Source organism: Mycotypha africana (assembly GCF_025528875.1).
Source record: "Mycotypha africana strain NRRL 2978 chromosome Unknown BDF20scaffold_1, whole genome shotgun sequence".
NCBI classification, from domain to species: Eukaryota; Fungi; Mucoromycota; class Mucoromycetes; order Mucorales; family Mycotyphaceae; genus Mycotypha; species Mycotypha africana.
The window spans coordinates 1,792,519-1,806,487 of record NW_026515725.1 but is presented as its reverse complement, the minus strand read 5'-3'; the positions used below and the strand labels follow the sequence as shown (position 1 = coordinate 1,806,487).

Here is a 13,969-nt window from a genome sequence, read left to right as displayed (position 1 = left end):
ATCAGCATCACTGCCACCATATGTAATTCTTAATCATTCAATCATCCAACCTCCATAATCACAACTTCTTTTTTACTATCACTATTAATTTATAATTTTTTCAACATACTTATATCAACTTATTATATACTTTTCTCTTTGATATCAAAGATTCAAAGTCAATAAAAGTACTGAAGCTCTAGAATTTACGATAAAAAAGTCAAATGAATCGGTCTCAACCACCGGATGCCTTCTCGCAAACGTTGGAGAGCAGTAAGCCTAGACTCTCTCATACGGGCCAGACAAAGCAGCAACAGTTACATAGTATAAATCGTAACTCTTCGGTGGTAACTGATGAAGAACCTAATTATGCTGATTGTGCCAGTACAACTTCATCTACCGTAAATCACCTTTCGCGCGTCTTTGAATCTACTCACCTCGATAATAATAAACAAGACATTCCGTTGAAACGACAATCCATTAAAAAACCATCGCCAACGAATATTAGGGCCAATACCATCAGTGCTAACAATAAACATGGAGACAGCCAGACAAACGAAAATCCAGGAGTAGACCAGACTTCTTTCAACTTTAAAGATATACGAGCGAGATTCCAGCAAGAAAGTTCGTTACCCATTAAAAGTGTTCCTCAGGTAAGCATGCATAAGTTTCAAAAAACCAAAGTAAAATACTGAGAAGTGCATCATCCTTGATAGCCTAATTACCGACCACCGACACCGTTAAAACCGTCTAAAACTGGACCTACACACTCATCCGAAAGAATTATCGTTGCAGCCAAAACAGGACCACCCGCATTACCCGTTAAACCAAGAATACATATAGTAAATAGATATCCCGATCAGTTAACATCCTCCTTCTTTGATCATAACAAGATACCAACACCATTATCAACCTCAGCCACTCATACAACCGCATCTACATTAAATGTCTCCATCACAACTGCCACACCTATGCTGTCGCGAACAGCAACTGGTAACGACAGTCTATTAAGTACAGCATCCACATCGTCGCAAACCTCTGCCTCCACAATATCCAAGAGAGGTTGGCATTTATCCAATTGGTTTACTGGTCACCAGCATAATCAACCTGATGCTCATGAACAGCTCAAGAATTCTATACGACGAACAGATACTGCACATCCGCACAACATACATAGTGATGGCAGCAGCGTAAGTGTCACTGATACTGTTACTACTACACCAACAGACGATTACCACAACCAACAACAGCCCATGTCTTCTTCATCTCTTGATTTTCCCAACACAAACCATTTATTGGTACCTCAACTTTCGGGTGCATCGTCTATCGCCGTTTCATCAACTATTTCAAATCCTCAGTTAAAACGATCTAAAGTCGTTCAAGAGCTTTTAGACACAGAAAAGACTTATCAGAAAGATATGGAATTGTTAAAGACAATTTACTATGATGGAGCTTGTCAAAGGGAAGGGAGTCTTTTCTCCAAGTCGGATATACGCCATTTATTCTCAAATTTAACTGAAATGGTAGAATTTGAAACGTCATTTGTGACCTTATTGGAAGATTCATGCGAGCAGGATTCAATTGGATCTTCTTTCAGAAAGACTGTAAGTTTTCCTGCAGTGTAATGTGAGAGAGAGAGGGAGAAGAGGAAGAGCCAAACGCCAATGTTTACACTCCATTGTTTCTTAGATGCGAAGTATCGATATCATTTATAGTGAATTTTGTAAAAGACAAGAAGATGCAGTGTTAAAGCTGCAAGAACTGGAACAACATCCTCAAGTACAAGAATTTTTGATCCGCTGCAAAGAGCAGATGCAAGGCAAAACCACGAGTTGGGATCTGGGAAGTCTGCTAATTAAACCCGTTCAGCGCGTGTTGAAATATCCCCTCTTACTCAGAGAACTTCATTCCCTTACACCTAATACACATCAAGATTACGAGAATTTAACAGCAGCGGTAAAGGAGATTCAAGAAGTAGCCGACAATATCAACGAAATAAAGCGGCGAAAGGATATTGTGGAGCGAATTGTAGGCGATAAAAAGAGAACAGATCTTAGCGTCGTACACGGTATCAATAAAAAATTGAGCCGAAGAGCACAAAAGTTGAAGCAAGCTACAGGTTTTGCGGTAGAACCTACTCATGATGTTAAGTTTGAAACACTCTATGTTAAATTCGAAGAACAGCAGGAACTGGTCCGTCAATTAGCGCGAGATGTGCAAGGCTGGGTACGTCATGTGAAAATAGGGTTTGAAAATTTGCAACAGTTGGCTTGTAGTATGGAGTCCATATATGGCTCTTGGGGTGGTGTCAGAGTCAAACGTTTAACAGGAATCAGTGAATTTAGTAAAATGGCAGCGCAATTATCTACCAGTCTAGCACGCGAGTTGGTAGAGTACCTTTCACATTAGCTTTGCTTTGCATAAAATTATTCACTGAAAACAGAAAAGAAACTAACTATAACTCAATATAGGATAATGATGTACGAGGCTATATTTATAGCAGAATTGATGAGTTTTTAAAGATCTTTGAAAATCCAGCTCAAGTTATCCATAAAAGATCCATGAAAATGATTGATTATGACCGCGTGCGAGACATGAAAATGAAAGGAGATGTACCAGATAAAGCGCTACAAGAATCAGCAGATGCTTATGTGTCTATCAATGCGCAACTTGTAGACGAGCTACCCCGGTTCTTCGCTTTGACAGCCAAGTATTTTGAATTCATGACTGGTAGTTTGGCTTTGGTCCAAATGAAATTTTATAAACGAATGCAGAAAGAATGGAGGAAATTAGTTCAGCAAAATCTTGGTTTAGAAGTAGCTCAAACTTACGAAGCTATTATTAAGGATTACATGAGTCATTTGGAGAGCGTAGATAATGCAGCCAGCCAAATAGCTATTTTACAACGAGATAACCGATATTCAAACAGTATTCGAAGTAACTCATCATCTTCCTTACTATTAAGGCAAAGAACACCCACTGAACTATACTCTTCACAAGGTAAATCTGAAAAGGAATTATTTTTTGAAAAATGTACTATTCCCGTTTGCTAAAATAAGCTCAAATGCTCGCGTTAGATACTTCACCCATCAACAGCGGCTATTCTACAACGCCATCATCAACCCATCGACGTACAAATACTGCCTCACAATCCGTAGCCACTGATGTTGTCGATGCGAATGCCGTTGATACACAACTTGAAGATAGGTCCAAGGACTTCAATTGCATTGTGCTATATGATTTTGAAACACATGAAGAAGATAAACTGGACGTGAAAAGAGGAACTATACTCAGAATTAACCAAGACGAGGACTATATTGATCCAGACTGGTGGTATGGAACTAGTTTAGACGACTTTCGATCTGGATGGATTCCAATCAATTATTGTAAAAAAATTTAAGCGTACGACTACTCTTGGTAACAATCCTATCATATCCCTTATAATACACTGTTACTGTAACATATATTTCTTGACTTACCACGACCTGTATATATCCATACGAAATCGAACATGCGTAAATAGTGATTACGATTATACTCTTACTACTGACCTCAGTTTTTATAATAAACCTTCGAATGAAGAAGATAAAGGATCATAATTGGGAATAGCTAAAATGTACAAAGCTCCAACCAATGGTAATAGGGGGTATTGTTTATTACTACAATTTGTTTATCGTGCTCTAGTTATTAAATAGCTTTTGCCCACAACTGCATGTTGGGGAAGGGTCTCAGCGTAAGTTGTTGCTTCTTTGTCACTTGAAAGCCTGGTTTTTCAAAGTACTGTATGTCTTTAATCAAAATTGCTAATAACAGCTTGAACTCTACCAATGCAAATTTGTAACCAATACACTGTCGTCCACCAGCGAGAAAAGGCATGTATTGATAAGCATTACCCAAAGGACGGCCACTACCTTCTTCCCAACGGTAAGGATTGAACTCTTTAGCATCTTCTCCCCAGATGGTTTCTGAATGATGATTACCCAAAATATTCAAAAATACAACTGTTCCTTTTGGCAAAACATATGAACCCAAAACGACAGGGAACACGAGTGATACGACTTGTGTATGGGACAGGCGGAATAAGACGAAGGGTTTCACGAACCACATTGTTTAATAACGGTAAAGCATTGATTTCATCATAAGTTGGTACGTTATTGATATCACCGTCATTGTTGTCATGTTCTTTGAACAAGGTACGGACCTCTGCTCTCAGATTGTCCTGAATCTGTTGATACTGAGCAAGCAACCATAAACACCAGCTTAAACTAACACTTGTTGTTTCATGACTATGGTTATAGAAGTTAGAAATATTACGCAGGTTAGTATAAAAAAAGGGAACAACTTGAGGCGGTTTGATTTCTTCATATATACCCTGCAGCTAAAAAGGTAAGACATTGATTTCGGATTTCTTCCAAAGTTAAACCTTTGCCTGTATCGTCATCGACTAATTCAATCATAGTCGTCAAAAGGTCTTTGTGCCTGTTATTAGCAGGGTGATTCAAATTAATGCCGACTGCTTTTGCTTTTGCCACACGATTCATTCCTCTCTGTACTAAGGCTCGGCTTTCTTCCTCCAACCATTTCAAATCTCTTTTTATCCTTCGGTTTCTTTCAGTAGGGAGCTTGCTAAGAAAGGGGAAGATAAATGCCAAAATCCTCATCATGGACATATCATTGGAAAATATATGAAGGTACGCCTGACTTAGTTTACTTTGATGGTGCGTGCCTGCAGACTCTAAAGATTTGAAATCTTCACCCAAAGCCCATCCAATGACATCCAAAGCGGCCAGAGATAGACCACTGGAGACTTCTAATTCAGTAAAGGTTTCTTCTTCTTGTTCTTCTTGATTGCTGTCTGCAGCTATTATGCCATCATCATTAGTTTGCCTTTTGACTTTATTTTCTTTTCCTTTGATGACATCGAGCCATTTACTTCTTAATTGATAGCCTGGTTTTGCCATCAGTGGTACAAAAGCCCTTATATTATTTACTGAAAATGCAGGATTTAACATCTTTCGTTGAAGACGATGGGCGGCGCCCTCTGCCAATAATACACCGTTCCCCAGGATACCTTTCAAAAATCTTGAAGCTTCTGGGGTTTTGACAAAATCGTATTCTCTAGTAGTGAGAACCTGTTTCAAGAGTTGATCATCTGTTACGAGGACTCGCGGTCTATTCCAAGGACCATAAAATGCAAGGATACCGCCAAACTGCTTAGCCCATTTATTCATAACCTGACCCGTTTCCTTTTCCTTGACCACTTCGGGATAATTGCCCAGGAAAGGAAGAAACTTTGAGCTTAGCTTTTTCGGGCCTGGCATCTTTCGCAAAGGATGAAGATACAGTCGATAGATAATAACATTGAATATGAAATAAACGACTGCGGTGGATACACCAACTTTCAACGCTATTTTTCTTAAAGCGGAGTAATCGAATTGTTGTTGGTGTCCTACAGCTGTAGCAGGTATATACTTGTCAATATATTGTTTTACTGCCTTTTGAACAGCTTGGTAGTCCATTTTGAAATTAAAGATCAATTAAGCGTACAAGAAAAAATAGAGGTAAACAAAAAAGAATAACAGACTACTGAAATTCGATATACTCATGACCTTGGAGCAAATAATTTTTTACCAAGAAAAAAAGACGCGGGATTGTATCTGAGATGGTCCGAGAACAATTAAGTTCCCCGGGTTTGGCAATTTTTTGTGGAGTACTATGTTTGTTTCTGAGTATTGCTCATCCTATCGTCATTTAGTAGGTAGGAATCAATGATCGCATCTGCCTACAAAAAAAAAAAAAAAAAAAAAAAAATAGAATTCGTGCATCACAGGCAACAATCTATCTTTTGGGTGGTTTGCTGGGGAAAAAAAAATTGGATAATAAGAATGCAGTTGATATTTGAACAAGAACAGAACGACTACAGTAACTAGTGTCCGGTCCATGATGCCACATCAGACTAACGCAAGAAACGCAAGAGGCAAATAATTTGGTGAAACACGAAATGGAGCAATCAGATGAGAGAGGCATTTCAAATTGTAAAAAAAAATCATTAACTCAACCAGGCTGGTCCACAGATTTGATCTATACGTCGCAAGAATAAAATGCTACGGACGTACAACGATAGGGGACTTGCCATAAACAAATTTATCAAAAAAAGTGGAGGCTCCTTTGCATGCGAATGAAGTTCAGAAATGGTCAAATCAGAAAATAGCCTACAGTATATTTCGAACTCAGAACGTTTGTTGCTTCACGAATAAGAAAATTTTTTTAGTTGACAAGGAACTGGAGGAGGTTTTAAAAAAAAAAAAGCACCCCCGCGCAATCCCAAATCCTTTTAGTGATTAGGGGTGTGTGAGCCGTCGCGCGTGGCTTAATTTTTTCTATTTTTTTTCTTCGACTTTTTTGGTTTGATTTTTCTCTTTTTTCTTCTTCCTCTTTATAATATCTAAAGTTCTTGAAGTAAGTTATCATGAAGCAATAAGGCTGATATTGAAGCATAGTCTAGAAAGCAGTTTTGTTTATAAGAAACAGCTGCAGAATAGTTTAATGTGGATCAAAAATGCAACAAACCATGCTCTAGAGCTTTAGGCTAACCGTCTCATTTTTCCAACAATTTTTATCATTGTGTGTTTAGTATGTCTGACAACGAACACGAACACAACTTCGAACAAGCCGAATCTGGTGCCTCTACCACCTTCCCCATGCAATGTTCTGCTTTGAGAAAGAACGGCCACGTTGTCATCAAGGGTAGACCTTGTAAGATTGTTGATATGTCTACTTCCAAGACTGGTAAGCACGGTCACGCCAAGGTCCACTTGGTCGGTATTGATATCTTCACTGGCAAGTAAGTATCCTTAGCGTTTTTGTATTATGGAAATCTATGTGTATATTTGTGTGCCTACGCGTGTTTGTCTTTCTCTCCCTCCCTTGCAACATTGTAAAGATAAGAGTAGAGACGAGGAGGAACTTGAACAAAAATGAAAGGGAAAAATCAAATACTAACTCAGTATTTTCAACTACTCCTCTTTTTCTGTAGGAAATACGAAGATCTTTGCCCTTCCACTCACAACATGGATGTCCCCAACGTCACTCGTCAAGATTACGCTCTTATTAACATTGATGATGGTTATCTTAACTTGATGTTGCAAGATGGTTCTACCAAGGACGATGTTAAGCTCCCTGAAGGTGAACTCGGTGAAGAATTGGAAGCCGATTTTGATGAGGGTAAGGAGCTCATCGTTTCCGTTGTCTCTGCTATGGGTGAAGAACACGCCTTGTCTTTCAAGGAAGCCCCCAAGGCTTAAATAATTTAAACTATGTTTGCCAGTTTATTTTGTTTTCTCTCCAACTCTGCTTTCACATAAAGAGTAACCATGCTTTTTTTTTTGTTCAGAAAGACTTTTTTTATTCTACAACTAAAAATTGATTCTTTTTGTGATCCTATCACCATTTATTTATCATTAAAAATTTCAAACTTTTGTGTATAAAACTTTTGGGATAACGTCTTTGTCTCTTTTTTGAGAGTTACTATGGGGTGACCGTTGAAAAAAATATTCCTGGCATTAGTTCGTTGATCGATAATCTCGCCTCATCTGCACTATCAAACGTTGAAGATTGGTTTGAGGCTACAGAACTAAGTGCTGGCCGATATTGAGGCTTTTTTAACGCACTTGTTTGAATCTAATTGATTCTTTGGGAAAAAAAATAACTTGCTTTTATTGAAACTGGTAAGGAACGTACATACGAGACTTATTATCGGAAATGTATTATAGACAAAAATTTAATATTGGAATATGAACAGATTGTATAAATGCAAAGTGAAAAAAAATTCCTTGTTTCTGCAAGAGAATAAAATAGTTGTAAGTGGGGGAATTATGTATTAGACTATATACTACAAAGATAAATGTATATATGTATAAGGTGTATCTTGTTGCTGTATCCTAACTATATATATCGTCGAGTCGTAGGTGTAATTTTTTTTTTTTCTTTTTTCGTCTTTATCGTTAGTGTCGTAACTCTTGGCCATAATCAACATTTTTAATAGAAGGTGTTGTAGCTGTTGCAGCTGTACTGGCAGAAGAAGACAACGACATATGAGAAACCATAGTATCTGTACGTGTAATTTTAGGATGATGATTCGTGGAAACATTATCAGTGTGCGAAGTTGAAGACGGGGATGCAGTAGTTTGCAGTTGTGACGGAGTGGCTGCTTGAGATTGTGTGATAGAGTTGGTATTGTACTGAGATTCATCGTTCTGTTTATTTTGATGTAGAATATTATTCTGCTTATTTGCCCCTGCCCTTAGAATGGTAGGCCGTCTGGAAAGTGAAGATTTTCGGGTGAGACCACTCAAGGAATAGGGTAAACTTAATACACTAGCTGAAGATGATGAAGGACCAGTGGATGGCGAAGAATCTGGATGGCCTACTGTTGTTGTTGCTGCTGCTGCTGCTGCTGCTGCTGCTGCTGCTGCTGCTGCTTGCTGTTGATGCTGCTGTTGTAGCTGTTGTTGTTCTATTGCTCTTTCTTCCGCTATTGAAAATATGGTCTTATGCTCTATTATAAGATCCTCTAATACTTTATCAGAATACCATTCACCAGCGGTCTCGGCTTGATTGTGATCATGGAAAAGCGCCGGAGTCCATATAACGGAAAGGTTCTTCATGTTCATCTTGTTTAAATCGGAATGACGTTCAACTTTTGCCAAATGAGTTATGACGGCTTGCAAAGTGTCTCGATGAGGTTTCGATAATGAGCTCAGCTTCAGTACTAGAATGTCTTTACGCTTCTTTTCATCAAGAATACTGGAATATTCAATTCGTTCTTGTACAGATACATTAAACAAAGGATGTTTTAACTCTCTCAAATAAATTTTCAGCACGGATGCAATCACAAACACATCTCGATTCTCCAAGTCAACCAAGTCTTCATCCTTTTCAAACTCATTCTTTAAGTGATCAATAACACTTTGTCTACCCGAGATTCTGTAAATGCCTTCTTTTTCCAAGCCGCCCTGCAGCTCGACTGCATTGATACATTTTGTCACTAAAATGGGCACTGTGCATTGATGATCTGCCGCGTATTCGTTCAAGCTTGATCCAAACAATATTTCTTTACATCGCCCGTAGTAATAGTTATCGTAGTAAACAGGTTTAGGTCGGGTGAATCCAATTTTTTCATATTCAGCAAAGAAACGATCTGTGTCTGCTTTGCTATCTATATGATGGGCAAGATTCAGATTTTGCTTTACTATCTGATAAAGTGACGAAAAACGCACGATTCAGTTTCACTGTTGATTCAACATTTCTTTTTTGCTGTTCATAGTATTTTCCTACCTCCAGTTCATTCATTGAGCAGTCTTCCTCTTGTTTACATAGTGTTATAAAGACTGATTTAATGGCTTCAGATTTACTTAAAAGGATGGCTTCAACATGCTAAGACAATATCCCTGTTAACAATTAACCCAAAAAATAAAAAGAATGTCACGTCTTTTATTCCATCTCACTTACTCTCATTGCATGAACCGCTGTTTCAATTTGTTTTTTTCGTAAAAATTCGAGTATTCGTATACCTTGTCTGTATTCGTGATCTAACATCATAAAAAAGTGAGTTGATATGGAGAAGGTTAAATTTAAATGCTGTTACGGCTGCTGATTAGAATTCTTTACCTGTCTCACTGATGTCCTTTTTCAACTTTGCTAATCTTGCGGCTTGCTTCGCAGGATCACCTGCTGCCGCTGCGTTGGCTATTTGTGATTTCATCTGACTCAAGAAACCTGCCATACTATTCTTTTTGCTGTTATAAGAGGGAGGGGATGTAGCACCCTCTTGAAGAGATAAAGCACTTATCGAATGTGCTTCACTTCTAGCACTTTCACTAGAGATTCGTGATTCTTCAGTGGATAACCTAGCCATTTGTGGGCTGAGGAGATCGTTGCTGTGTAATGATGATCCATCGTCATTATGCTGTGGTGATGATGATGATGATGATGATGACATAGATATTTGTTGCTGTAAACTTGCATATTCTTGACATTTGTTAAGATATGCTCTATGTAACTGAAGAGACAGCGTAAATAAATTAATCATTTATTCAATGCTTCTCTTGTGCTCAAACTTTTTGTGAGACAGAAAGGTGCTTTCCTTACTTTGACTATATCACGCGTTCGAAATGTAATGTAATTGGCGTTCTTTTCTCCGAGTACTGTTTTCACTTTCTTCCTTCTTTGCTCATGAGATTCCTTTTGGTTGTGCAGAAAAAAATGTTTGCATAGAAGTGTAATAGTTGAATTAATTAGGCTATTTTTTTGAATTCAATCTAACTCTTTCACTTTAAAAATAGTTGACACTTCTCGGGTTTCCTGCTTACTTTTACTCTTGTTAATATATCTAGTTGATTTTTCAAACATGCAATATACTCTCGTCTAATTTCGATGGTTTTTTCCATTGAAGATTCATAGCGAGCAGTGGACCGTTGTAATAAAGTAACATAATCTCCATAGATGTTTTCAAATAATCCGGCGCTATTATGATTTGTTGCACTATTTGTGTTGCTACTGTTGGCTGTCTCTGTAAGGTTATGATGCTTGACAATCTTCACAAGTGCACTCACATAAGTTTCTTCTGCAAAGATTCTGTCCAAAAGTTCATATTCGAGAATGATAGTGTTCAGCGTAAAGGGCATAAGATACATACGGGTATTATCGTTGAATGGGATTTATTTCTATTATTATTTTACCTCGCTTTTATGGATCCCATAAACTTTTCTAAATCGGCTATACTCCATTTCAAAATCTTGTTGACATGCTCAAGGTGTGCATCAATGCTCGCTATCTGAGAACAGTTTTATTGCTAGTTTAATAAAGTGCACAACGTGTATATCACGAGCTATAGTTAACATGTCAAGTAGCTATTTTACCTCATCTTCTTGACTTTGATTTATACTTCTACTAGATCTATGCATTCGGTATACAATATGAAAAGGTGGAGATCTCAACTAATTCTTTTTCCTTGTCGATGTTTGTTTTTCGTCGTTGTTTCGACTGGAAAGGCGGAGAAATATTACTGGTATAAAAGCAATAGCTGAATAGTAATTTTGTGAATTGGAAAGAAAAGCAGCTTGTAAATTTGATAAGGTCACCTCAAAAAAAAAAAGGTATATATTTTTGAATACAATATACACAAAGAAAAAAATAGGGAAACGAAAGCAGAACCATTTTTTGTGGGTTTATGGTCGGCACTCAAAAATTAAAGGAAATCGAAAGTTACAGTATTAACTTCATATTTGGATGAAGATGAAATTGTGTTTAGACAAAAGCCATATTATTTTAGACAAGTGTTGTAAAGACTATTGAAACATACAGACAGTTTTCACAAAGATATACAATACAAGTTTACCATTCTTACCTGTAAAAATCAGCTGGTCTCGTTCCAGCGATATTATGTGTTAGTGGTAGAGGAGGTGGTGGCGGTGGCGGTCTTCTTCCTTGAGAATACTTCGAGTTTACCGTTCCCGTTCCAAAGCGTAATACTTATTGACATCATGTTCTTACAGGCATTGATGTCCCGGTTCCATAGTATGCCGCAGCTTTTACAGGCTAGTATATTATGGCCGGGAACATCATCCAAACCATGCAATTCCTCGCTGTGGCAGCGGCAGCAAATCTTTGGCGTCTTGAATTCGTTAATCGTCAGCACTAACAGATTGCCGGCTGCTTCCCTTCTTTTCAGCGCACAGAACAAGACACCAACAACGCCACAACGGAGACCCTTCAACTTCACGTTATCTTTGCCAAACATGCCATCTCCAAAGACAAAGCACAAAAATGTCAGCAAGAGCAGATAGTGTCAACGATAATGATGAAAGTTGGCCTTACAGCGAACAAATTTTGAAGCTTGTAGGTCAAGTATCTCAGCATCCGTTGCTCAAAGAGTTCGACAATAGAATTAGTGTATGCAACACTTGTCTCCTTGGCAGCTTCTGTAAGACACTGGCTATAGCCTTTGGTGAAGTTATTGCTAATTACTATTGCCGGATGTTCTTGGTTGAAATCTTCAAAAAAGATCTTGATGCTGTCGTTTACTGCTGTCTTATGAGTGACCTTTTTGCCTGTAACCAGTTGCCCAATCGAGTACCAGAATTGCTATGTAAAGACTCCGGAAGGGAAGTCATTCTTCTTATATGGGCGAGATAAGCATTGACAAATAGCTGACAACGGAACATGATAGCCCTAATGTCTTTGCAGCACGAAATGACTTTTTCCATAAACTTTTCACGATACTCGAATAATACGGCACGGCTAACAGGAAGATTCATAGTAAGCGTGGTAGAGTCACTGCCTAGGACAGACGAGATAAATTCCTGCTTCGATTGAGTGTGGTTCGGACAATCTGGCGAACGGGAGCTGGTATGGCCTTCTTCTTTACAGCTGATGCCTTTTACAGCTTGTGATGCTGCTCTCTTCATTTTGGCAGCTTTTTTGTCAGCCTTGACCTTGTCGCTCTGTTTTCTCTTCGTGCCAGAGCTACCGACTATGTGTAAGAGTGAGTTGTTAGTGTATTGACTTGTGTGTGAATAGAAAATTTCAGGTTACCATCATCAGCGGCTACGGCTTTATAAAACCTGCATTTGTAGTATAATGCCCGGACGCATTACAGTCTTTGCACTTGACATATTCTGATTGTGTAATAATGTTTCTAGTACAATTGTGCGCCGAAAACGCATTCCTTAATACATGCTTACCAAATAGGTTCTCTTTCTTTGTGCGCTTTGCTTTCACTGATTCGATTTTATCCATGATAATACTCTTGTAAATGCAAGTAAAGGATAGCAGTGTTTACGAGGTCAAAAAATGAAAGAAAAGAGAAAGAGAGATGTGGAAGGATTCAAACACGAAAATGATCATCAGTGTTGACAACAAAAAGCCTTCCTTTGACAACATATTATAAAGCATTATCTCATTTACGCATTCAACATCGCGAGTAAAAGAAGCAGTCAGTCTCTTTATATAAAAACTTAGGGTTCGATCTTTACGCTTCTAGCTTGCTGTGTATAAGTTCATTAGCATACTACCCTCCTCATTCGGCTTTCCATTACACTGCTTAGCACGTATGCCTACTTTGTCGCAGTCTTGGTCGAGGCCCGCTCCGAGTCACTACATATTATGGCATAATCTATCGTATGTCGTAATCAAACTTTTATTGTTATGCTGTTATGGCTACTCTATCTGGCTGAAGTGCGTCGGTAGAGCAGATGTTTAGATGGAAAACTTTTTTTTTTTTTTTGTAGATTATTTTATTTGAAAATAATAAATTAGTCACACATCGCTGAGAGGTGGGACATGGAGGGGAAAAGAAGATATCTATGACAAGTAAATTAGTCGAAGGCAGCCGCTTCCCGCAAGAGCAAAGGGAAGACAGATTCAAGGAAATAACATTGTGTGCTTTACTAGAGACGGATGGGGGTTGAAAAGGAATATCATGGAATATCGTTCGAAAGAATGACGTCCAGATAGCCCAATGGATACTGAAGCAGACGGTGAAAAATCGAGATTGTTCAGACGAAGGTAGTGATGGTGGCGGGTGTAATCTGAGAGCGGCAGAGATGCTTTGAGGATCAAAGCAGAAGGACGGGAAATATGCAGCGAGGCCTTCTTGCCATATCTGCCAGTCAGCAGATAATAGTTCAGGAGTAGAGCCCTCGCAACTGTCCAAATTAATTCAGAGAAGAGCCCAAAACAAAAATTTTCAAAAAGTCCTAATATTTCTTCAGAGAGTCTGAATCTGAAGCGAAAGCTGTATTTTTAACTTCAAGATGTGGTCATTTCGCGTTTCTGTGCAGCCACTTTGGTACTAGACTACTTTTTGTTTCTGCTCCTACTACACGTGAACTGTTTGTTTGAATTCAATAGCTTTCTTTTCATTGATGTACAGAAAAGGCTCCACAATTGTCCTCCTTCATAGGACGAAATTCAGGTTGAGAACAAAAGG

General features: G+C 38.4%; 4 protein-coding genes across 4 annotated transcripts; 2 read left to right on the top strand and 2 right to left on the bottom strand.

Annotated features, from left to right (window-relative positions):
- Positions 1 to 1,668: 1,668 nt before the first annotated feature.
- BDF20DRAFT_811323 (uncharacterized protein) lies at positions 1,669 to 3,379 on the top strand (the record flags this gene model as incomplete). Its single annotated transcript, XM_053076678.1, has 3 exons — positions 1,669 to 2,367; positions 2,451 to 2,916; positions 3,057 to 3,379. 3 exons carry the CDS (start codon positions 1,669 to 1,671, stop codon positions 3,377 to 3,379), a joined length of 1,488 nt encoding a protein of 495 aa, XP_052940688.1.
- A 287-nt stretch (positions 3,380 to 3,666) lies between these two features.
- BDF20DRAFT_831467 (cytochrome P450) lies at positions 3,667 to 5,498 on the bottom strand (the record flags this gene model as incomplete). The annotated part of the gene is given in 3 exon segments (XM_053078452.1): positions 3,667 to 3,980; positions 4,000 to 4,265; positions 4,351 to 5,498. The coding sequence occupies 3 exon segments, from the start codon at positions 5,496 to 5,498 to the stop codon at positions 3,667 to 3,669; spliced, it is 1,728 nt and encodes a 575-aa protein (XP_052940687.1).
- Positions 5,499 to 6,369: 871 nt separating this feature from the next.
- On the top strand, positions 6,370 to 7,468 carry BDF20DRAFT_844615 (eukaryotic translation initiation factor 5A). Its single transcript, XM_053079633.1, has 3 exons — positions 6,370 to 6,438; positions 6,614 to 6,823; positions 7,016 to 7,468. Exons 2-3 carry the CDS (start codon positions 6,615 to 6,617, stop codon positions 7,281 to 7,283), a joined length of 477 nt encoding a protein of 158 aa, XP_052940686.1. The 5' UTR covers positions 6,370 to 6,438; position 6,614; the 3' UTR covers positions 7,284 to 7,468.
- A 177-nt stretch (positions 7,469 to 7,645) lies between these two features.
- BDF20DRAFT_997307 (uncharacterized protein) lies at positions 7,646 to 11,156 on the bottom strand. Its single transcript, XM_053085437.1, has 8 exons — positions 10,899 to 11,156; positions 10,719 to 10,813; positions 10,350 to 10,614; positions 10,129 to 10,221; positions 9,649 to 10,039; positions 9,490 to 9,569; positions 9,316 to 9,414; positions 7,646 to 9,233 (listed from the first exon to the last, which is right to left on the bottom strand). The coding sequence occupies exons 1-8, from the start codon at positions 10,941 to 10,943 to the stop codon at positions 7,983 to 7,985; spliced, it is 2,319 nt and encodes a 772-aa protein (XP_052940685.1). The 5' UTR covers positions 10,944 to 11,156; the 3' UTR covers positions 7,646 to 7,982.
- Between the last annotated feature and the right edge of the window lie 2,813 nt (positions 11,157 to 13,969).

What these genes read in the sequence shown, in the direction of transcription:
- BDF20DRAFT_844615 (XM_053079633.1), top strand. Translation starts at nt 6,615, where the DNA reads ATGTCTGACAACGAACACGAACACAACTTCGAACAAGCCGAATCTGGT. An exon ending in ATTGATATCTTCACTGGCAA is followed by an intron (nt 6,824 to 7,015) that starts GTAAGTATCCTT and finishes CTTTTTCTGTAG; the next exon opens with GAAATACGAAGATCTTTGCC.
- BDF20DRAFT_997307 (XM_053085437.1), bottom strand. Translation starts at nt 10,943, where the DNA reads ATGCATAGATCTAGTAGAAGTATAAATCAAAGTCAAGAAGATGAG. An exon ending in ATGGGATCCATAAAAGCGAG is followed by an intron (nt 10,615 to 10,718) that starts GTAAAATAATAA and finishes ACTTTTGGACAG; the next exon opens with AATCTTTGCAGAAGAAACTT. An exon ending in CAGCGGTTCATGCAATGAGA is followed by an intron (nt 9,415 to 9,489) that starts GTAAGTGAGATG and finishes ATATTGTCTTAG; the next exon opens with CATGTTGAAGCCATCCTTTT.